Source organism: Arvicola amphibius, chromosome 2 (genome assembly GCF_903992535.2).
Source record: "Arvicola amphibius chromosome 2, mArvAmp1.2, whole genome shotgun sequence".
Classification (NCBI taxonomy): Eukaryota; Metazoa; Chordata; class Mammalia; order Rodentia; family Cricetidae; genus Arvicola; species Arvicola amphibius.
Window position 1 is genome coordinate 138,846,046 of NC_052048.2, and position 24,953 is coordinate 138,870,998.

Consider the following 24,953-nt stretch of genomic DNA (forward strand, 5'->3'; position numbering starts at 1 on the left):
CTCCAGGTCCCCTTCCTCAGGACAGCCTCCTGCCCTTATGTCCCTCCCTGCAACACACACTCACCCTAGAAAGTCAGTGCTATGCTTTTTCAAGATTTGTAAAGGTAATATTGTGTTTCTCTTGTTGATCTCCCCTCTCTGCCTTTGCAGAGATCAGAACAGGTCCGGCCTCAGTCACTCTTATACTCGGCTCAACAGACCACATTTAACTGCGTCAGGGTACCCCAAACCACACTTTGACTGTGTTGGGGAACCCCAGCATCTGTACTATCTCCCGTCTTTGGCCATTCAGGCTCCATTTCATTTCCTTTTCCTTTCTGGATTTTGTTTTGGTTTTGAAACCAAGGCTTGTGGAGTCCAGACTAGTCTCGAACTTGCTGTGCAGTCAGGCTGACTTTAACCTTCTGACTTCATACCTCAGGTGCTAGGATTAGGGGCATATGCAACCACACCAAGATCTATGTAAAGCTCCAAGACATGCACATGAATGGCCTGTCTCAGAGGGTGTTTAAATACTCTTGCACTCAAAGTAAAGGCAAGGAACACCCTAGTATGAAAAAATTCCAAATACACACTATAGAAAGTTATTTTGTGCTTTGGTGATGTAGCCCAGAGGTGTTCTACAGACATTATAGAGTGGATGGTTGTGTAAGATGATGATTATAACATCCTGCTCCCTTGTCATCCTCTTCCCTCGCTGGCCAAGCCAGAGATGGCTCTGGGGGAGGATGGGAAACTGAGTTAATGTGTCAGGCCAGAGCATCTGTCTGCCCTTCCTAGAAGGCCGAGCCTCACAATCTGCCTCATAAGAATGTCCTGGTCTTTGCCATGCCCAGAAACTTCTGAAAGACAGTGCTCCAATTTGAGGATTCAAGAGCCCGTGGGCAATTTTCTAGCTAGACAGACAGACAACAATGTGAGGGGCAACTGGACCAGAGCTCCCTGGGCTTTCTTCTGGGAATGCCTATTCCTGAGGCTCAGGCATGTTGGTCTGAGAGCCTTTCATCCAGTACTGTTGGGTGAAGTGCTCCACCAGGGTTGGAGAGACGAGACCTGCATCCCCAGAAGAGAACAGAAAACCAACTCCCTTGGCCAACTGCTCCTGGGCATGAGGCCTATCTGGAGAGTGTCACTCCATGGAGAAAAATAGTTTTCCCCTTCCCAGAAGGTATCAATTGCAGATCCCTTCTCGGTTAGGGGTGGGATTTTGTGTCCACTTCTTCTCAGTGCTGGGATTTTGTCTGGTTTGAAATGGCGCAGGTCTTGTATGTGCTGTTGCAGTTTCTGTGTATCGGCGCTGTTGTGTCTGGAAGGTGCTGTTTCTGTGGATCCACTCGCCGCTTCTGGCTCTTACAACCCTTCCATCTCTTCTTCCACATGTGGTTTTCTTTGGGGAGTGGAGTTATTTTGTTTTGATTTTTTTTTTCATTTTGTCTTATTGGGTTTTTGATTATTTTGATTTTTGGTTTTTCGGATCTTTTTTTCTGGAGAAAAAGATAGAGACGGACGAGAGACAAAGCATGACTTTGAGTAAGTGGGTAGGAAGGCGGGGAAGATCGGGAGAAACTGTGGGAGGGAAAACAGGATGAAAAACATATTGTATGAAAAATTTAAATAACAATAATCAAACAGGGCTGTTGTAGCTATCACTAAGGTTTGTCATCACATAGAAGGTAGGCCTCCAGTCCAGAATAAGAGGTGTCCTTATAGAAAGGGGAAATTTGGAAAGAGACGCATAGACTGAAAGCCATATATACACGAATTCAGATGTCAGAATGATGTATTTATGAGCCAAGAAATAACAAACGTTGCCAACAAAACTCCAACCCTCTGTTGCCCCCCCACAAGAATTTTTTTTCTTTTTACCTTCAAGCAATATGCCCTCAAGGGAAGCTGACAAGGACTCAGAATGGTTAGTCAGTGTTTCCTGACAGCAAGGGAAGAAGAAATTTCATTTCACACAAGTCCTTCTATTCACTAGTCACACTTTCCTGAAGAAGACCCTGTCTGACCAGGGCTGCTAGAGCCCCTCTTCCCTGGCCCTATCTGACCAAGGCAGCTAGCGCCCCTCTTCCCTGGCCCTATCTGACCAGGGCAGCTAGAGCCCCTCTTCCCTGGCCCTATCTGACCAAGGCAGCTAGCGCCCCTCTTCCCTAGCCCTATCTGACCAGGGCTGCTAGCACCCCTCTTCCCTGGCCCTATCTGACCAGGGCAGCTAGAGCCCCTCTTCCCTGGCCCTATCTGACCAAGGCAGCTAGCGCCCCTCTTCCCTGGCCCTATTTGACCAGGGCAGCTAGCGCCCCTCTTCCCTGGCCCTATCTGACCAAGGCAGCTAGCGCCCCTCTTCCCTGGCCCTATTTGACCAGGGCAGCTAGCACCCCTCTTTCCTGGCCTCTTTGTCAGATAAAGGACAGAGTGCACAGGGAGATGAGAGAGGCCTCTAGAGACTTGAAGCCTTGCTTGTTTATTCTGGGACACACTTGTGCCATCTCAACCGTGGTCAAAGGACTCTGAATAAGAACACAAACAAAGCTGACTGTGGCCAAGGGCCAGGGTAAAGTTCCCTTGTGCAGCTTTCTTGGAGAGCCATTTTGCATAGTCTTTTATATGATAATCACAGCTCCTTCCTATGTATTGAACTTTGCAGCCAGAAGGAAAAATAAATAAATAAGGCTGACTAATGGCTTGTTTCCCCCAGAGGCGGCTTTTTATGGGATCATATGTTTGTTCAGCTTCTCCATCACAGTTTCCTGCTTGGACACTAGGAGCCCTTGACATTGGCTACAACTCCATGCATTATGGATGGCAACCCAAACCACCGCCCCTGAGTGGCTGGATTGGGGTCCAGCAGGACCACGGCACCATCCCGGGTCACAGCCATAGCAAACCTGTACCCTTTGATGACAGTACACAGCAGCGGGCCTTTCAACGACTTCCAGGTCAAGCATGGCCTGGCCCGTTTATGACATGGTGAAGAAAAAGCCAGATCAGGTAGACTAAGAGCCTAATTCAAATAGTCCAGAGCAACTGCAGCAACTGAAACACACACACACACACACACACACACACACACACACACACACGAGCCATAAGTGACTAAGAATAAGGAACTTCATGGCAGTGGTGGCACACGCTTTTAATCCCAGCACTTTGGAGGCAGAGACAGGCAGATCTCTGTGAGTTCGAGGCCAGTCTGGTCTACAGGACAAGTGCCAGCATAGGCTCCAAAGCTAAACAAGGAACTTCATTTTTTTATCAGTGAAGCAGAAGGTTGTGATAAAACCTGACTCAAGGAGCTGTCATGAGGGTAGGAGGTGATGCGATAATGAAATGATGAGGAGGATAGGAAGGGATGGCAAGGCAGGAAGTGATGTGATAGGAAGTGAAGATGAGAAGAGGAAGGGGCAAGGAGAGGAAGTGATGAAAACAGGAAATGAGGGTTTATGGTACCTGGTCTGTGCTGGGACATGACCGGGAATGCTGTCAGGTGTTCCAAATCCTCTACCACAGCGAGCGCAGTGACAGCACTAGAACCCACTAGATCTCCCGGTAGGGTTGACTAAACAAGTAAACAGTGACCGGCTCTGTTCTCCGGCCTTTCCTGTGCAGCTTTCCTCAGGATGCTTTCTTTTTAGCACCCTCCACCCCAACCCCCACGATCAGAGAAATGGGGCAGAGAGAGAAACAACCGCTGCTCCTCTCTGTCCCCACCTGGGATGGTGTGGTTCAAGGTCAAGGGGGCTCGTTTAAAGGCGGCACCATTTACTTTTGGGTAATTACAGTTTAATTATACTTAGGCCAGTAGATTTATCATGTTAAATTCGAGGAGAAGAGACAAGATGAGTCATGGAAACATTTTTGATAAAAACTGTGGAAACTCGGGACATCTGTGAGGTCTTTTCCCTTGCCTCGCTCCTTCCCTGCGTTCACAGACCCACCCTTCTTGCCTGTCTGCAGGGGGGGCCTCTGCAGGGAGTCACGAGGGGGAGTCACCCTGACCCTTCCCACCCCAGCATCCTCCACAGACCAACATGACTTGAGTAGGCTACCAGCTGAATGCCAGAGCTATAGTCAACCTCTTCCCTGCAAACTCTACCCTGTCAGTCATTTCTCTTCATCATGGAATACTGCTCTTGATGAGTATGGAACCGTTGACAAGGGACCCTGCTAGAGTCCTCTCAGGATTGCTCGTGGGCAGTAGAGGTTAGCAGCTAAAGTTCGAGAAATCTTTATGTACGTTCACAGTATTGTGGGGAAGAAGTATGGTGCGAGAGAGAGCCAGGAAGTGGAGCGAGAATCTGTCAACACAGCTGTGTCTTGAGCTACACAAGACACACTGTCTGCTTCCGCAGGATCCCAATTCTTTGGGTTGTTCATAGCTGTGGCACACAAAGAAAAAGTTTCTGTGGTTAAACAACAAGTTTTGAAAACGCTGTGTTGAATATTTCATTCCTGTCAGACAGTGTGCGATAGGAATTACCACAGAAGTAATCAGATGTGAATGAGTTCATGGCCACAGGATGGAATGAAGGGCCAGTCTGAGTTTGCAGCCTTTGTGACAGGAGAAAAGAAACAAGGGTGAATGCATCCTATGTTTCAGAGCTGTGCTCTCCGCAGCGGGGCCTGTGTGCAGACCAGGGACTCTCTCCTGGACCCCAGTCCCAGAACCACTAGAACACGTCCTTTGTGCACAGTTGGCCTTGACCCATCTACATAGCTGGTCCACACTGACTGCTTTCTCCCTGTCAGACCAAACTGGCCTACACCGTGGAATTCTACCTTGACAGTGAATTTTTAAAGCCAAGGATTTATTATTTTCCCCCCAATAATGTTCTATAGCCATCAAAATTCTGCTAATCTGAAACACCTAGATCCTATCAGGAAGGGTGTCTTTGCAGGAAGTCACTCAGATGTCAAAGCAGGCAGAGCAAGCTAGCACACACAGGATAAATGGTTTCATGCATAAAGAACTGAGGGAGAGGCAAATGTCTTCCAAAGATGCTAAGATCTGATTTCTTCTGGTCTCAGGAGCACGCCTCTCACTTTGTTCTAAACAAATCATCCTCCAACCGTCTTTTTGCTGATCTTACCGCTCTGAAAGGCGGCCCCGCTACCATCTGTCAAACCTTCCTAAAAAATAAATACCGGGTTTCCTGTATTACCTGAGTTGTGAAGGGAAGACTTCAGGAGAAGGCCTCGGACCTTTGATTTATATAACAATCACCTGTAACAACACAGTGATCACCTCCCGTTCTGAGGGTCACAGATGCTGAGCCCCCATCTAAGCTTTGACAAAAGCTTTGCAAGGTTTTAGTGCTTGGGCATACCGCAGTGATGAAAGGGATTTCTGAGTTGCAACTGCCATCTGAAAGCTAGGAGAAGCTATAAGCATGCAGTGTTTGCTCAATTTCCCCATCCCAGATTCGGCACAGGACTCTTAGAAGGCTGGTTTGTTTGCAAATATTTACAGTGAACAGAGTAAGTGCAGGAATAATCAAAAACCACAGCGTATAGGTACTTGACATATGAGTTTCATTCACCACCAACCACATCCTAGAAGATATGTGGTTATTATTGCTATTTGGCATATGAGAAGACTGAACTTAGGCTACACGCCAATACCTAACACTGATACCTACCATTCTCTGAGTGTGTCTCTGAGTCTCTGTCTCTCTGTATCTCTCCCTGCTTCTCTCTATTTCTGACTCTCTGTTTCACTGTCTTGGTCTGTCTCTCTCTCTGTCTCTGTCTCTGTCTCTCTCTGTCTCTGTCTCCCCACCCTCCTCTCTCTCTCTCTCTCTCTCTCTCTCTCTCTCTCTCTCACACACACACACACACACACACACACACACACACACACACACTGTCCTGAGGTGGAAAATCCCTGTTAAATGGCACAAACATTTGTCACCCTTTTGTAAGTGGCTGTGTTCTGATTGATACCATATTTCATGGTGATGACTAACATGTACACACTTTACTAAAGAAATAGAGAAATTTCTTATCCAAAGTCTTCTTGCTTTCAGGTCAAAATTTCCCATATAGTGTGGTTATTAACCAATAATTGTACTGGATATGCCCTCCTTGCCTTCTTCATGAATTATCAGGTTTTTGTTTGGTTTGGTCTTTTTTGTTTGTCTACTTTTTAGAGAAACAGTTTCTAACTCATTATCGGAAACATCTCCCAGCAGAGGATAAGAGCATTCTTTCATTCATTCCTGCGTTTTGGTGATTCTTCCGTGTGTGGCACATGATGCTGAGGATGAGAAGTTGGGGCAGGCATAGCCCTATGTTGACACAGATATATCAGAACACAAGCAAGGAAGTTAAGAGAGTCATCTAAAGGCCAACAAAGCAGTGTGGAATTCACGGGCTGGGGCAGGAAGGACCTGACAGGGCCCCTGAGAGGTGGCATGTCACATGGGGGTCTCACTGCTAGCTTGGAAGAGATTTGGTCAAGGATGAGGGGGAAAGATGACTACGTGAACCAGGAAGAGAAGCAATGGGCAGGACTAGGGTAGCATGGTTTACTCTATTGGAACAGAAAACACACGAGGGACAAAGGAGAAAGAAAACTGGAAATGAAGCCATGTTCAGACCAGGAGGAATTCGCAGCCCTGGTGAGCTGCCACACCCATCCCTGTTTGTACTCTGAGCACGATCCCAGAAGAGTGCAAGGCCTATCAAGAAAGCCAAATTTTCCCTCTGCAACTAGCGGCTCCCCAACTAGAATGTAGCCCTGGCACCTGGCCCACCTTGAACAGCACCTGGGATACGTTAAAGCCTCCATAAACATTTGTTGGACTGATCTTGGAGGACACCATGGAAAGATTCCCAGAGGTTGAAGCTTGGGGTAGCGGGGGAGTGAGTGGCAGCGTTTCCTTTAAGATCTAGCATTTAAACAGCCACCAGAGCCTATCTGTCAGTGACCTGCCAAAACTTCTCTGGTACCCTGGAACAGTAGTGTGTGGGGTTTCCAGCAGCAAGTTGGTTATAGGCAGCACTTACATATGTGGTATAGCAATGCCCATGATCCCAAGCCATTTCCTTGAAGCCCCACGCCAGCCGCCTGCTGTGTGTGCTGTCTTTGGGAAGCACACTCATGCTTGTGTATCAGACATCAGCTCCGGATGCATCTGTACCCCACAAAAGTGTACATTCCTCCAGAAAAGCCCGCCCCTATGACTTGGTGTCGAAGGACATGTACCACAACAACTTGAGATGGCGCTCAGAATGCTAGAGGTTGTCCCAGGCCTGACTGGGAACTCACGTGCGTGGAGTAAACCACCTTTCCTGGCTTTGAAAAAAAATCCACACACAAGACAAGCAAGCTGTCTCTCATGCTGAGCTTCCAGATTCAACCATCCTTGTCCGTAGCCACATCTGCAGAACACAGAAGACTGTGAAGCTCAGTTGGGAGGGGCTGCCAAAGCCTCGATGGTGGGGGCAGAGCAGGTGCTAGCAAGACCTTTTCATGTATTTGTGGAGATCAAGCATGCCATGGTGGTCTGCGAAGCTTCCCCTGGACATTGGTGGGCAAAATGAGTTATGTTACAATGCAGGCGCTCCACGACAAAGCAAAGGAAGACGAAATGCAAAGAAGTAGGAAACACATAGTTTCCAACAGAGGCCTCTACAGAAAACAATGGATCTAAAATATCCAAGCTTTGTGGATTCCAACAGATTCTTCAAACCTCTCGGGTCTAGTTTCTGATGTAAAACACACCTATCTTGCAAGATAGTAGTGATGAGCATGGGAGTGTGTGGGGGCAGGGGGCTTGAAATCTCAAACACAATATCTGACAAGAAGATGGCCTAGTAACGACAGTGAATTTTGTCCTTACTAAGTAGTTTATGGTCATGGTGTCTAACAGGATGGGGGTATGTTTCTTCACCATATCTAAATGAATGTAATATAGGCTTTTAGTCTGTTTCTGTCTTTGAAACTGTAAGTTGGAAAGAAATTTCGCTGCCATCTAACACAACCTAAATAAAATTCTAGGGATAAATTTATCCTCCTGGCACACAATCCTTTTACACCAACATCAGCCCTTATAACAGTCCAAGATAACATCCTAGAGATGGAAGGGATTTGAAGACTTCCAAGTGAGGGTCACACATGCAGACTTCCCTGGGGAAGGCCAAAGAAATTACGCATGTAGAAGAAGCAATCGCTGTTTTGAAATCTACTGCATAACGGGATTGAAGCAGTAGAAGGGTTACAAATAAACAATAAATCATGCAATTATTACTGTTTGAATTTTGGCAAGATAACAAAAAAAGAGCAGAGATATAATCAGGAAATAATAGCAAAGTTCTGCAAGGAACCCCTGCAATTAGCGATAAACAGAGTTTGGCTCCAATCTGGAGCCCCAATATGGCTCTCATTAAAGAGCCTTGGGACCTGTTCCTGGGGCCAAGCCCCACTAGCTCGGGGAGAAGTGAGGTAACCACCCCCAACTCCAGATAATCTTTTACTAGAGTATTATAGCCACCTGGGCTGAAATGACTACCTTATGCCTCGTGAGGAGCGGTCCACGGCCTTCCGAAACGAATTGAGATGTTTCCTGCTCCCAGGTCTTGGATTCTTTCCTTTGGGATACTATAAACACACATACCTGTACACGTGTGCACGCGTGCACGCACGCGCACACACACACACAATGAGCATTCACAAACAAACATGAATGAACACAGAGACAGACACACATGTACGCATGCACACATACATGCACAAATACAGAGGCACTAGGCAACAGGCGCCCTCATTCCTTCTTCCGTCCCCACTTCCTTTTACCTTCTTTTATTAATGGTGCCTCTTAAAGAGATAAATGCTCCCACACAAGGGATATCACTTAAACAGATAAACAGTCCACCCTGCAGAGACACAGAGCACAAAAGGAAAAAACCCTGTCTTCTTAGACTAGAAACAGACACACCATATTAATGCAAAAAAATCAGCATATGGTTCTAATAGGCTTTCTTAAAATGATTTATCAGCTGTGATTAAGCCCTCAACCGGCATGTCTATCTTCATAAATAAAGCAGGAGTGCACCTCACCCTCAGACATTTCTGCAGTATCCTATTACCCAGCCCGGCATCGTACACTCCATTTACAACACAGCTCTGGGGAGCCAAGAACTTGTGTGTAATCACAAAGTGTGCGCTCCCGAAAGACTGCCAAGATTTAGTACTCTTATCTCAGAGATAGTCTTACTGAAAGTCCATTACAATGAGGGCTTATCCCCTCCCTGTGCCACGGAGCCCTGCACTTCAGAAATATGAACAGGTAATTAAAAGGCTATGGCGGATTTTGCCGTCAGCCCGGTGACATGGAATCACCAAACAGCTGCTGGGGAAGGGATTTGGCACCAGGCGAGAGGTACCTCTGCCAGGGACTTGTAGGAAGTGGGGATCACTTTTTAAGAATCAATCTCTTTCTTCTCGTCCGTGAAAGGGGAGAGGAATGCAAATATTAGCAGTTCTTGTTTGGACTTCATTCTCCCGCAGGCTGAGATGTCAGTCTCTGGGGGAACCTTGACACGAAGGGGCCTCAGGAAGCCCGAGGCCTGGGGCTGAGGCTGTGGTGCTATGAGCTGGAGATTAAGGAGGAGCCAAGGGAACAGGAGTGGGTTCAGTAAGTCACAAACCAATGTCTGAAAAGGCCCAAGCCACCCATTTCACCAAGGGATACAGTATTCACCCTAGGATAACGGGTCTCCATCCCACAGAGCAACTTTTTGGCGTAGAACGTTTTGTGCACCTCCATGGAGAAGGTCCCTTTGAAGCCATCCCGAGCTACAGGAGCATCTGGCTCTTCAGTTGGCTTAAAGCATCCGTGTGAATGAATCTCCGTGCTTTTTCATCTTTTAACAACAAACCTGTTAGACAATCTGGGTCTGCGGTGGTACTGTGAGATTTTGCCAAAAGACAGAATTTAGGGTTGCAAAGTGAATTGGAATATTCCGTCACTGTTTCTAACACACATTTTTACTTCCTGAAAAATGTAGCAGTGTGCTGACTCAGGCATGCAACTATGGTGGCTGCAGTCTGTGACGATTGCATTGCTCAGTTAGTGGAGCTGCACTTATGGGGTCAAAGTGGCACCTCTCTCCCGGGATCACAGGCTGTACTCCGGGCCAGGGCCAGCTGTGTTACAATATGTGTTTCTTGTCACAAGGGGGTCTGAGCGAGGACATATGTGTTTGGATCTGTACGGACACATTACTGCTCATGGTAAATCTACTACAGCGCATTCAGATAATGGGTAGAACAGTGGTACCATCTTCCTGGAGGGCATCAGCTTAGTTTGACAGCTAATGGCTGATGAAGCTGATGTTGAACTGAACACCGCGGGAGATTCTAGGCTATAACCACTGACTGTCAGAACCTCCAAGAAATGGGTGAGGCCTCATTCCCCAAACCTAGGTTGTTCACTTTCCTAAAATTACACACAGCTGTGTGCATTCTTGAGCTACAGAAAGGGAAGAGAGCTCTCTAGCAGAGGCCAGGGGTAAGGAGTCATTTGCTGACTCTTGATATGCAGGAGAAAGATGTCTTTCCCAACAGCAATGGTGTGCTGTGCTACAATCTCTGCTCATGTGGAGCCTAAGGGCCTGTTCCTGGACCTCCTTTGGGTCAACATCAGAAGGAAAATTCTATGCTATAATAGCATATATGATTTCTGCCTTCAGATCTCAATATAGTCAATCTACATATGCAGAGAGCAAGCTTTTCAAAAGCCTGATTTGTGCATGGGAAATGAAGGCACATGTGACTTTTAGAGAATGATGGAAGGAAAGTTTAGATTTCTTACTTTCATGAAGAAGTCAGCCCACACTCCACATCTCATCTCCATGGCCCATGCCCAGGCTCATGTAGGCAAGATAGGGCGAGTTAGGAGGCCGTTTTCATGTGAATCAGCCTCATTTAAAGAGAACTCTTGGTACATTCCACTGTAAAAAGGCATCAGCAGAACTCTGGACTGATGTGGGATGTCCTGTATGCTGCGAATATGTGTTGCTTTTAATTGGTTGATGAATAAAGCTGCCTTGACCTATGGCAGGGTAGACTATAGCTAGGCGAGAAAGCCAAACTGAATAGAGGGGTGGAGCCAAGAGAGATGCCAGCAGCTGTCAGGGAAGCAAGATGTGAGGTAACAAGCCGCTAGCCTCATGGTAAAATATAGACTAATAGAAATGGGTTAATTTGAATGTAAGAGATAGCCAGTAATAAGCCTGAGCTAATAGGCCAAACAGTTTGTAGTTAATATTAAGCCTCTGAATGATTATTATATAAGCGGCTCCCGGACCAGACAGGACACGGAAAAGACTACACTGGACCATCTTTTTCCCCTCCAGCATTTAGAAGACCAACTTAAAGGGTTACAAAAGTAGAGGTCCCGAGTACTTTAAAATCCAGAGCACTGAGGATTCCAGGCCTCCCTATCCTGAGCTCTTGTTGCCCTCACAAAAAAAGTGGTGGATGGGACCAACAGGACCAGTAGTCTGGCAATCCCTCGCATTCATAAATCTTCCAGAACATTCCTAAGTTCTGGGTATTACAAATCATCCTGGGGGAAGCAAGGAGCAGATGGCGTCCTGACATCCTAGGGTTTCAACACTCTGCAGTACCACGTGATCTGGAGACAGTCTACCCACAGTTACCCCAAGCCACCGCTTCTCTTCTTTAGGAAGAAGTGTTTTAATGACTTCCCTCCTCATCATACATCCACAGAAAAGGCTGTGCATGGCACCAGCTCAGATAGGATTTGGTCAGCTCTCTGACTGGCTTTCAAAGTTTTCATACAGCAGACGGAGTTTTCCACATGCAACTTAGTTCCGAAGGATGCATGTGGCTGAAGCCATGCTAAACCCAAATGTAACGTCTTCCCTTCAAAGGCAGGACTGGGGGTACAGGCTTGCTCATAAGGGGATCATTAACTTTGTAGCTCCAAAATGATTGTGTGATCTTGCATGCTGGTCTCATCCTGCCCTGCATGACAAGGTTTTGTCAGAAATGGCATGTTTGGGTGACGCTGAGAGCACAGTCCTTAGGCAATGCCACTTGAGAGCCACTTGAGGAGAGAATTAAATGTGCCCCAAGTCACAGAGCCACAGCCTCGAATAGAAGAAAACAGCCAGCTGGTAAGGTTTCCAAAAGTAAAGAATAAAGGAGTCACAGGCAAGTTCAGAAAAGCCACCAGGGGCCCCTCTGTCAAGGAGCAGCAGGGCAGGCAGGTGACAACAGGTGGCTGTTCAAGAGAGTCACTTCAAGGGACCTCACCTCCAGGCTAGGTGGCCTGTGAACCCCTTCAGTTGGCCAAAAGAGCTCTGTCCACAAAATGAGGACTATCGAGTGCAGGGCAAAATTCCTGAATTTTCCCAAGTCTGGGGACTGTGGGCATCCTTGCATTGAGAACAAGGATAATGTCCCTGCCTGACTCTGATGTGCCAGCCAACGCTAACCCACAGGTGTGATTTGACATCCACCATGATGGGAATATGAACGGGAGGAATGCTCGGAATCCCAGTTCCTGCCCTCCAACTTATCAGTATGGAAATCACCACCGGCAAACGCTGAGCCCTTCCCCTGGTAAATCACTCCCATACCTGCTCCTGCCCAGACATCCATCTGGCTTTACAGCACAATGGAGGCAGAGGCAGGTTCTTGCAATGATTATTTTCTTTTCCTTTCCACTTTTTATAATGCTGATTTCTTCTCACATCTCTGTGAGGGGCCCAGGTAAGCGATCTCACTACAGATGCTTACAGGGGTCTAACATTTCATCAGTTTTCCAAATGTGAATGCTGTTTTTCTGCCTGGAACGGAAGCTTCGTTTCATAGCCATTTTGTTTGAATCTGGCCCAGAATGGGTCCATTTTCCTGCCTGAAGAACAGCATAAGCAAAGACTTACAGCCCAGCCCGCTTCAGGGCTCTGTCTTTTGCCTTGGAAACCCTGTATTTTTCACGGCTGCAAGCTGTTCCTTCAGAGGAGAGCACCCATTTGGCGCTGTGATTCCCACTGTGTTAATACATTGAAATTCCATGTGGCCAGCCTGCCTCAGGATAGGAAAGATGGGATTTAGAGAAACTGAGAGTCCAGCCTAGGTCAGAATAGGGAGATCAGCCTGAGGAAAAGTCTCCTGCTAAGAAGTTGTTTTCCTCAGGACGACTTTAGGGAGGATCCTCCCAAACACAGAAGCGAGTTTGTCATTCACTTTCTCACTGCATGATGGGAAGGCAGCACAGGGCAGATGAAACACATTCCCCAGGACTTGGTCATTTCTTTTTCATTGGAAAACTGTTTTAATGGTCCTTACCTCCCTTATTGGTCCCTTTCTCAAATATTTCAAGCATAGATTTTACAGTACCCGGACCTGGCTGAGCCCATATTGATGCAGCATATGGAAAACACTATACAACTCTGCGGTTAATAACTTCCAAATCAGGGCTGGAGAGATGGCTCAGAGGTTAAGAGCATTGCCTGCTCTTCCAAAGGTCCTGAGTTCAATTCCCAGCAACCACATGGTGGCTCACAACCATCTGTAATGGGGTCTGGTACCCTCTTCTGGCCTGCAGGCATACACACATCCAGAATATTGTATACATAATAAATAAATAAATATTTAAAAAAATAACTTCCAAATCAATTCTTGTTTTCCCTCTTGAGATCTCAAGCTACTTCTGGATACTGGTTTTATAGTCTAATTATTTGCAAAAGGAAAAAAGATTTAAGAACAATTGGTTTCTGGTTTTACACATTTTAGTTAGTTTCCTTTCTGAAGCACTCAGTTCTAAAACTGTACTTAAAGGTGTGTGGTAAAGACCAAATTACCTTTTAGAGATTCTTAGCAACTTCCTGGCAGGATGCTCTAGCCTGAGGTGATAGAGAGAGAACACAACAGAAGACCCATGGACTCTTTTCCTTGGTTTCTAAGGGACTTCTTTTCCTCAGAATGTTCCCAGTTGGACCAACCGAGTAGAGCAAAGCTGAGTCCTCCAGTGAGGGTAGAGTTTGCTTGGCAGAACCAAGGGAGTCAGAAATGGCAGTGGGTCTGTAACCTGGGAAGAGCTGTGAGTAAACTAAGTGGGACCACAGAGGTGTCTCCAAAGACAGACATCAGTAGCTGAAGCCACTGCACGTTACAGTCCAATCTTTATGCTCAGGCTGATGTTAGCATCTTGAGAGTCTCTGTTTTCCAAAGAGATAGAGTAGCAAGAACTGCCTGAGGGTGGACACACCCAAGGGCTAACTGCAGAGCAACTAGCCCTCTACTTGTTTTTTATTTCCTTGCATTTCAATGGGTGAAAAGGAGAATTGAATTATCATTAGCAACACGGGCCTGAAAGGGCTTTGCAAACATGGGACTACTTTGATCACTATCACATCCAGTCACTAGTGACCAGGAAATATTGATGCAGAAAAAAAAAATACTATTTCTTTGGTAAATTTCCAACTAAAGGTTTTTAAGGAAATACGTTCCCCTATGGCAAGCAACACTGAGTATTAACGTCCTCCCGTTCGTTCCTCTCCCAGGCTCTTCTCCTTTGCAGCTGCAGATGACAATGTCCGTCACTGGCACAGCAAGAATGCACAGCCTGTCTAGCCGCGCAACTCCAGCCTCTGGACACTTAGGATCAAAGAGAAGCCAGGTAGAAGAGCCCTACCTCGAACTCACCCTGACAAGTGTCAGGTGACAGAAAAGGTAAATAAAACCCACGGCAAGTAGTTGAAATAGTTAATACTCGGAGCCGGGAGGTACTGTCCTACAGTTCCTGCGACCCTCTGATCTCACTGCTGACACCAGCTGAACACAGAATTTCTGACTGCCAAATGATTTAGGAATCAAAGGTAACCTACCAGTCTCAACTTTTTCTCCCTTTGCTCTGACAGATAGGGTTTTAGGGAAGTCTCTAAGGGTGACAATAAAGAAATATCTAACGCCTGTCTCAGCCCCACCCCTGTAAGCCATGGAGTCCCCTCACCAACCACACCAAACCTATCTGACGTTGTGTCCATGCTCTTTTACTAACAAAGCTCCGGGCATTTTACTGCTCTGAAGGCAACCAGGCTCTCCACAAAAATCGAACACAATCTTATGGATGCTGTGCTGTCCATTGCATGGTAAACTGAGGCAAGGCGTTGGGTCACACCCTAATCCAGCAGCAGACACCAGCTCTCACTAATCCCATCAGGGCAGGACTCATCATTCTTACAGCCCAGGGAGCTCAAACACATGAAATAACATCCAGTTATCCACTGCTTCAGTTACTCCCCTGAGCGAGATGCAAGAACCAAGCCAAACTCCCTTCCTCCCTCCAAACTCCCGCTACAGTGAGGACCGTAGCCTGCAAGGAGGAAGGCGAGAGTGCCCTCCGTTTGTCCTGGGCAGAAATGGGAGAACAAAGGGAATCCTTCCAAGCCGTGGGTTTCCCAGTAACTGGGGCGGGGGAAGGAAGAGACTGTCATCTCTATTATCACCGTCAAAGGGTGTTTCCTTTCAGGCAGGCTGAGAAAAAAAAAATGGAAAAGATGAAAAACAGTCTCATCCGAGAGGATTAAGCAAACAGGGAGACTTTTTAAAACCTGGATAAAACCAAGTTTGGGTTTCAAAACATTCTTTTCCTCTGGACTTCTGAGGAAGGGTATGATTGCTTTACACAAATATCTCAGCAGCAACAGATTATCCTACCAGGAAACACGCAGCTGTTACGAGCTTGCTCAGCAGGGTGTCTTATTTTCCATCAGCACCACTCCGTCCAGACCCTCCCCAGAAGGCAGCCATGCCTGCTTAGTAGTTGGGAAGAGCAAGACAGTAAGGAGAAACCTTCTCCGTTGGCCTATTCTCTGCCTCTTCTCTCTGCAAGCAACCCATGGCATCTGGTATCATAGCTCGGTGCAGAATTTAATGAGAGTAAACAGCCTGACCTATCTGAGCTGGGGCTGTCCCGGACATGACCAGTTCCACCACCCCCGACTGAGCTGAGAGGCAAGATCTTAAGACCATAGTTTGTCCCTTTTCCCCAAGTGTGAAAGAGTCAATACCCTCTAGGGACAGACTACACTTTTCATCATTTGAGAAGGAATTCTAGATGTCCTAATTTGCTATTTCTGCATCAGCATAATGAGCCATATTTAGGTCCTATGGGAATATCCCAATGTGTAACTTACACTGTGTTTCTTATCTGTGGGGTCTTTAGCCATGTTAGGCTGTAATGTTATATTTCTCTCAGTAAGACAAAGGATTTCATTTCTAGCCCCAGTGATTGAGAGAAAGAGAATGGAAGGGGTAGGAGAGCAAATGTGTGCAAAATCTGTGTGTTCACATACATGCAAAAACTATGTGTGCACCCATGTGCAAAGTTCCTGTTATGTCAATGGAATACATGCCTGCCTGTGTTACTCGGTCTTTTCTAAAAATGAATTAAAAATGTGAAAGACTATTCATAATTCATTCTTTTTATTTTCTTTTCTTTTTTTTTCGAGACAGGGTTTCCCTGTGACTTTGGAGCCTGTCCTGGAACCAGGTCTTTTAGACCAGGCTGGCCTCGAACTCACAGAGATCCGCCTGCCTCTGCCTCCCGAGTGCTGGGATTAAAGGCGTGCGCCACCACCGCCTGGCTCTCAAATGACTTTTCTAAAACACTGCATCCTGCCCCGTCAGTTCTCTGCTCGGAACTGCCCTATGGTCCCCCATCTCATTTTGAGTCATTGTCAAAACCGAACCCTTCACATGGCCTGCAGCGCCCTCCTGGGACTGCCTCACCACACCAAGCTCTCTCACACACGCTTCCGCGGCTGTACCCCTCTTCAGAACACATCCCATCACCTGGCCTCAGGCCTTTACGCATCCTTTCTCTGTTCTCTCAGGTGTCTTCTCAAGCTTCCTCTTGAGTCTCTGGGCCCACTGGATTGGGATTCCCCCTCTGCCCACCCAGCCCGCCCTGAACTCCTTCACAGCTGCATTAACTCCACAGCACCTGCCCACCGTGGGGTACAACTCCACAGCACCTGCCCACCATGGGGCTAACTCCATAGCACCTGCCCACGTGGGGTACAACTCCACAGCACCTGCCCACCATGGGGTACAACTCCACAGCACCTGTCCACCGTGGGGTACAACTCCACAGCACCTGTCCACCGTGGGGTACAACTCCACAGCACCTGCCCACCATGGGGCTAACTCCATAGCACCTGCCCACCGTGGGGCATAACTCCATAGCACCTGCCCACCGTGGGGCATTAATTCCACAGCCCCTGCCCACTGTGGGGCATTAATTCCACTGCAACTGCCCACTGTGGGGCATTAATTCCACTGCAACTGCCCACCGTGGGGTATAACTCCACAGCACCTGCCCACCGTGGGGTACAACTCCACAGCACCTGCCCACCATGGGGGATAACTCCACAGCACCTGCCCACCATAGGGGATAACTCCATAGCACATGCCCACCGTGGAGATAACCCCATAGCACCTGCCCATCGCGGGGCATAACTCCATAGCACCTAACAACCATGGGCATTTTTCACTGGTGTGTTATCTCTCTTGTCCATAAAAAGTCAGGTGTCTGAAAACTGAGGTGTTTTAGAGCTTGCTTGTTTTTCTAATCATTTATATTCATTGGCGTCTTCATTGGTGACTTGGACAGTACTTGATATATTGTGGCCACCCTAAAACATTTCCTGAATGGAGGCTGATGAGCAAGTTATGCATTTCGGGGTACAGGCTTCTGAGTTCTAAGCCATGGGCAAGCTGAGCTTCGCAATACCTACTAGAGAACTATAACCCTGTCTAAGTCTTGGATTTCCCTTGGAAGAGTTACCAGGCAATGAGTAACTATTAGTATCGGAAATAGAGGTAATGTTGGAGACTTATCTGCTGCCCAGCCGTGACCTGATGTAACCTTTCATTCCATATACATGCTGAGATTATTTTAGAAAAGGATGTCAGAAACAAATTCAGAGTCAAAACAAACAAAACCAGAATTGTTTCAATGGGAATCTAAATCTAATCTAGTAAGAATCCCTTCTCTATTTGCCTCTTATCTGAATTTTCCAAACCTACAGCTAGAAATCTTCAGGTGAAGCACAGGACCATTTAAAGCAAGTTCTCTAACTTAGTGAAAACATCTTCCATTTTATCCAAGTCTACTGATGAAGCAATTCAAGCACTTTCCTAGCCAAAGACTTAGGCCAAGAATGGGCTGAGGAGATGCCATGCAAGCATGCAGACCTGAGTTCAGATGCCCTGTACCCACATGAAAGCCAAGCATGGCATGCTTACCCACATGAAGACATGTATACTACATAGGGGAAAAGGAGGAAGGGAAAGGAGAGAGAGAAAGGAGTCTCCGGTAAAGAAATCAGAAAAAGATGAGGTTTAGAATGAAAGGGAAATAATTGGATTTAGGGATCTACCCCAGTGACAGAATGCTTGTCTGTCAAGAAGCCCTAGGCCTCCCCTGAACCCTAGGAAGAAAAACCTTCCTGAAAGTGCATCAGCACCTGAATGGATAGCAAAGGACAGAAGGAGAAGATCACCGGAAAACACAGAACTCAGCGAGTGTGGACTTTGTCCCTACGTTTTTTAAGCAGCAAAAGAATAAGTGAAGCAGGAGCTACAGGGATGCTAATAGCTGGAGAACCTCCATCTTGGAGGGAGGCGAAAGCACACCTTCAGATGGGGAACATTGATGTTTCTGTGCATTCCCCACCCAGTGCTGCTAAACCATGCCAGCCAGCGGGTAAGCCACCACCAACACAGCCACTTTGCTGCAGAGTGAGTCACAGTGCATTAGTCACTGGGGAGAAGTCCCCTCCTGTGGTGATGGCCACCCAAGGCTGGATTTGGTCCCTCTGGTTTGAACCAAACAGAGCAAGAGGGAGCCTCCGCAAGCTGAACGCTGCCTAGATCCCAGTGCTTGCGATGGTGTCCTGGAGGGCCTGTCTGCGGTCATTCCCTCACACCCATCATGAGCAACCCCATGGCGATGAGCAAGGCTTGAACATGAGAAAAACATGCTCCTGCCATTTACCACAGCACTCTTGCTCGGTGTTGCTTATTTCATTATGTAATTTTTAAGTTTTACTGAGCTCATGTCTTCTCAACCTACAAGAAATTGAAGGCAATTTACCAAACATGTATAGTATGAAAATATTTTTGTTTAATTAGAAGTGAGGACCAGAGGAAATATAGACCAGAACTGAAAGTCTAGTAGATGGAGGAAGTACAATGTTACTCATTATAGTGGTCTAAAGAGCTCTCCAAGTTAAGCAGTACCCTTGGCTTTGTGATAATCCAGCAGTCAGAGCAAAAAGAGAAACACAACCGGTACACGCTTCTCCTAGCCACAGCAGAAAAATGCCCAAGTTCCTCAGGGGAAGCAAACCATTTCCTGGAATTCAGATCCGCAAGAACTGCTTGCAGGAGGCGTCACATGGAGAGTCATGAATAACTCACCAGGAGCACGCCTAAAGCCACACCCTCAGCTGAGGCTGCACAGAACCAGTCAGGGGGAAAAGATCTTTAGGAAAATCAAGAGCATGTGCTTATCACCATTCTATCGGAAAGAATATGAAGACAACATTGACCACACCCACGCCTTTGTCATAATCAAAGAAACCCACTTTGACTGTCTTGACACTGATTCCTCAAACAGTCTTCTACTTATGCAAATCGATCAAAAGAACTAAACTCATTACTCAAGCAGAGGGAATTTACTGAATGGAACTCCCGGATTCTCTTTTGTTATTCTCATGGGGTTTTAAAGTTTATATGTACCACAGTGAAATCTAGTTGTGTCTTCTAGACTTTGCGATGTGTTTCTGAAAGTGCTCAGGACGTTATGATTTGCCTAGCGAAGGACAACAGATATGAAGACATCTGGAAAAGAGGGCACAGGAGAGGGAAGGACTAGTATAAATAAAGTTATAGTTATAAATAAAGCGGGATGATTGTGATTTTGTGCCTCCTATAAGTGTCGTGCATTTGGCTACAGCAATGCAGCCTGATCACTATGAGCCCTCCCTGAGCAAGCACAACGTGTACAGGCGACACAAAGAACTGGACAGAGAGGGATTACTGTCATTCCAGGCAGAGGAAGAGCCAGAGGCTTGGAAGCAGGGAGAAAACCACCCAAGCCTTCTAAAAGTTCCTTTTCAAGTTTCCTCGCCACCTAGCTGTTGGTCCCTTTAAACCACCTTCCATATTTTGCATTTCTGTCCGGGGACTGTGTCTATCACGTCCAATACACTGTGAGCCCTCAGTGACATCCTGTGACAGTCACAGAGAATTCATGGAAAGCACGCTTGTCAAATTTATCTGTGACCCTACCTGCTTTGCTTAATCTTGTTAGTAGGTTTTAAAATTCTACCACCATAATATGGACAAAAAAAAAAAAAAACTCTGAAGGATTTTCTGAAGCGACCCACAGTTGTAGCTACTCTGTGTGCCTCACCAACAATCTATGCTCCGTAGCCTGACCAGGGAAGGTGACCAGAAAGTGATTTTGCATCTGATAGAAAACAAACAATGATCATGGAAAACAGAGAGCTGCGAGCAGGGTCCAAATCAGATGAAAATCCTGTTTCCTGCCATTTGATGAATCACCTGTTCTTGCCCGTTAGCCTGGTCTTTTTTTGAACACACTGCCTATATAAGATCTGCTGTTAAATACTTAGCAAAGAAAAAAAAATATGTTTGTGGGTGGTTTATCTGACACGGCTTTAAGAATAAGGTCATATTTTTCTAAAGCTTGAATTCCATGTTTCAGATACTTGAAACCTCAGCTCTGTGTGCTATCACCATCAGAGACACATCACTTTAAAAGAAAAAGGTTGACAGACAGGCACAAATACATAAAATACTATCCCAAACAGGCAACATGGGGAGACTGAGTCAGGGGATTGTACATTAAGAACACTTTGATACAGAATGCAGCACCAGACATTTTCCACATGACGCTGGGGACCCACACCTCTAGGGTCCAACCAGGCCCACCTACCCGCTTGCTGTTCTCTTCTTCTTGAGCCTTCCTGAACTCGTGCTCGAAGGAGCAGTCCAGCTCACTGAAGAGACCCACCTCCTCGCAGTTCTTCAGGAATCTCGTGGGTGTTGGAGTCTGATCTGAAAGCAGAGGCCAAAGATCAGTAACAGGGATTGTAGGGCCCATGGGTCTACCATTGTTCCTGGGGTTCATCTTGAGGACAGTTTCTGGTCAGCTAACTAAGCATCTTGTTTGTTCCTGTGCTCCCTCTGCCCCGCCTGGTGATTAGCTGAAGGGCATTGTTGACTCCATCGTTGGTATGGTAATTTCCCACCTGCCTGGGCGGAAATCCTTGTGCAGCAGCGAGGTATATAAGGATTTCCCCAAAGTTAAATAAATGGCATTTGGCTGATCTCCTTTTGAATGACCCAGGTCTCTTTGTGTTTTTTCAATATCCAGGCCCTTGCCCGACTCGCATATGATACAGTGGCACGCGAACTGTACCGAGGGGGTAACACAGAATCGGGTGTTAGAATTGGAGGCCCCGCTGGGATCATCAGCAACTGCAGTTGGAAGCTCATCTGCAAGATCAGGAAGTAGGGATCCCTGAGAGGTCGCCCTCGGAGGTAAGAAATTGAATGGTGAGGGTGTATTGGTAATGGGTGCAAGTAATTCTGTTCCAGTGTTAAGGGGCCGGTTAACAGGCCAGGTGTTAGTTCTTTTGGAGAAACAAGGCACCGGCATTAAAGTTGAGACAGCACAAGAGATCATTAAGATGGTTTTAGAGTTTAGTCCCTGGTTTCTACACGCACGGGGTTTTAATATTACTGATTGGGAGCAGGTAAAAGCTGACCTTCAAACTGCACTGAAAGAGCGAGGGCCAGAATTCCCCATAGCAATATTTTCCCTATGGCGCTTAGTCAGAGATGCTCTTCTCAGTGATGATATAAAAGTAAAAGAGCAATTAGAGAATTTGAACAAAACCCTTGAGGAGATTCAGGAAGTAGAATCTGTGAGTTCTATTAAGAGTTTTGAGGAACAGGAAGTTAAGAGTATTAGGGATATAGAAGAGGAAGAAGAAATTTTAGAAAAGGAGATCGCACTGATAAAAAAGAAGTTAGAAAAAGAGGAAAGGAAGAAAGCAAACATGTCTCCATGAGACCTCTGCCGCAAAAAACATTCCGTGACACTTCAAATCCTTGTACCAGTGCTTCCGCCCCCGTAGACTCAGAGGCGGAAATCCGAGAAATCCAAAACAGATTAAATAATCTAAGTAGAGAGAGGCAGATTTATCCTGTTGTGGAAATTATTGATCCACAAGAACAGAGGATCAGGCAGCATAATCCCCTGGCCTTTAAGGATATTAAGCAGTTAAAAGAAGCAGTTATGGAGCTCATGCTCCTTTCACTATAGCTTTATTGGAATCCTTTGCAGAACTCAACCTTATACCCACTGACTGGATGCAGCTTTGCAGGGCTTGTCTTTCAGGGGGAGATGATTTTGTTATGGAGAGGTGAAATGCAGGAAAATTGCAAAAAGACCGCACGGCATAATGCCGACGCGGGTTTCCCCCAGCATAACCTTGACATGTTAACTGGTGAAGGACAGTATGCTGGCTTAGCAACACAGATTGCTTATGATCCTGTGATACTTTACCTAACAAAGGAGCAGGAGAACAGCTTTCTAAGACCCTACAAGGATTTTCAGAACCTTATTCTGAGTTTATTGACCAGTCGCATTTTGGGGATGTGGACTCAGCTATGCCGGTCATAAAGCAATTGGCCTATGAAAATACTAATAGATTTTGTCAAGAGGTTTTATGCCCCCATAGAAATGGAGATTTAAATGACTTTATCCAGTTATGCAGGGACATTGATGGCACTCACGAGATGGGTCAGGTAATTGTTTCTGCCCTTAAAGAAGGTCAAGGCTGAGCTAGGTCAAGGAATTGTTTTCAATGCGGATGGTCAGGACACATCGAAAGGAACTGCCCTGTGGGTAAAGGGGCAGTTAATCAGCCCAGGAAATAAGCCAGGTGTAGTGGCCTGTGCCTTCAATCCCAGCACTTTGGAGGCAGAGACCTACAGACCTCTGTGAGTTCAAGGCCAGCCTGGTCTACAGAGTAGGTTCCTGGAACGGCTAGAGGCAGGATGCTTAGTGACATCCACTTCTCCCTGGAATACTCCTATCTTTCTTATTAAGAAAAAGTCTGGTAAGTGGGGGTTGCTGTAAGATCTTAGAGCAATAAATGATTATGGACATTCTGCTGGGGAATCCAGACCCAACCTCCTTTCGTGAATTGACACCTCAGGCAAGACAATGTATTACTTTAATTGAGGAAAAGCTTGTCTCTGCTCATATTCATTATAGTCAGCCACTGCTATTGATAATTTTTCCCTCTCAGCATAGTCCTACTGGAGTTTTTTGGCAGCAAGGACCCATCCTATGGGTACATGAACACGTGTCACCTGTAAAAATTGTTATCTCGTACCCATCAGCTGTGCTACGTGTTATTCAGAAAGGGTATAAACTTAGGTTACAAACCTTTGGAATGTTACCTGATAAGGTTATTACACCATGTACCCAGGCAGAAATAACTTGGTTGCAAAATTTTGCTGAAGATTGGACCTTGTTTTTATGCACTAATCCCTGCAAGTTTGATAATCATTATCCTTATGATAAGTTGGTCACCTTTTTCAAAAATCATCTGGTATGTTTCCCTAAAGTTATTTCTTTGCAGCCTCTGGCAGGGGCTCAAAATGTGTTTACTCATGGGTCTTCCACCGGGAGAGCTGTGGTAGCCTCCCCTCCTAATTTTGATATTCAGCCTGTTGATACTAAATCTGCTCAGGTGGCTGAATTGATCGCTGTACAAATGGCCTTAGAGAAATATGCTGATATTCCATTTAACCTTTTTACTGACAGTCAGTATATAAGTAAAATTCTTGCACCTTTGAAAACTGCAGCTTATATTGCCTCTGTATCTCGAGTCCAGATGCAGTTATTGGCTATTCAAATTTTGCTTTGGGCCGGATCTGTTCCCATTTACGTAGGGCATTTGCAGGCTCATACTGACCTCCCTGGTCCCTTGAGCGAGGGGAATGCATTGGCTGATCAGCTTACCCGCCAAATTTGTGCGGTTAGTCTAGAATCTTATGAAGCCGCGGAAAAAGCTCATAATTGTTTTCATCTCAATTCTGGGTCTTTAAGATTTCTCAAGAGCAAGCCACTGATATTGTTAAAAAATGTTCTCTGTGTACAGAACTTTTAACTGTTCCCCATTTGGGAGTTAATCCTCGTGGGCTTGCTCCTAATCATTTATGGCAAATGGATGTCACCCATGTTCCTTCTTTTGGGCGTTTGCAATATGTTCACGTAACCGTGGATACATATTCTCATCTTATTTTTGCCTCAGCTCATACAGGAGAAAAATTATGAGATGTTAAAAGTCACTGTCTCCAGGCTTTTGCCTACATGGGAGTTCCAAAAACTGTAAAAACTGATAATGGGCCAGCCTATACCAGCACTGACTGGCTTTGCTAAATTTTCCTCTGAGTTCTCTATTTCTCATAAAGAGGGAATACCTTATAATCCTCAAGGACAAGCTATAGTGGAACGAGCGCATCGTACACTCAAAGCCTATCTGCATAAAACAAAAAAGGGGGAATATGGTTCCACCCCCAGAGACCATTTGTCTTTTATTTTATACATTTTAAATTTTTTGACTGTTGATGCTCAATCTCATACCTCTGCTGATCGGCATTGGCGGCCAGATTCTTCCGGGATGCCTCATGTCAAATGGAAGAATCTAGCAGATGGCACCTAGTATGGTCCAGATCCTGTACTGGTGTGGGGCAGAGGGGCTGTTTGTGTTTTCCCACAGGATGCTGACATCCAATATGGGTACCTGAGCATCTGGTGCATGCTGTGGATTTTCCCGTCCAGAAGCCTAAAGACAGGACA

General features: G+C 46.2%; 1 protein-coding gene across 1 annotated transcript in view; it reads right to left on the reverse strand.

The window, feature by feature from the left end:
- Window positions 1-24,953, reverse strand: part of Creb5 (cAMP responsive element binding protein 5) — a 396,935-nt gene that overhangs the window by 267,749 nt on the left and 104,233 nt on the right. The window contains exon 4 of the mRNA XM_038320106.1: window positions 21,009-21,130. Coding sequence (XP_038176034.1) covers window positions 21,009-21,130 — 122 coding nt within the window. The remainder of the gene's footprint in view (window positions 1-21,008; window positions 21,131-24,953) is intronic.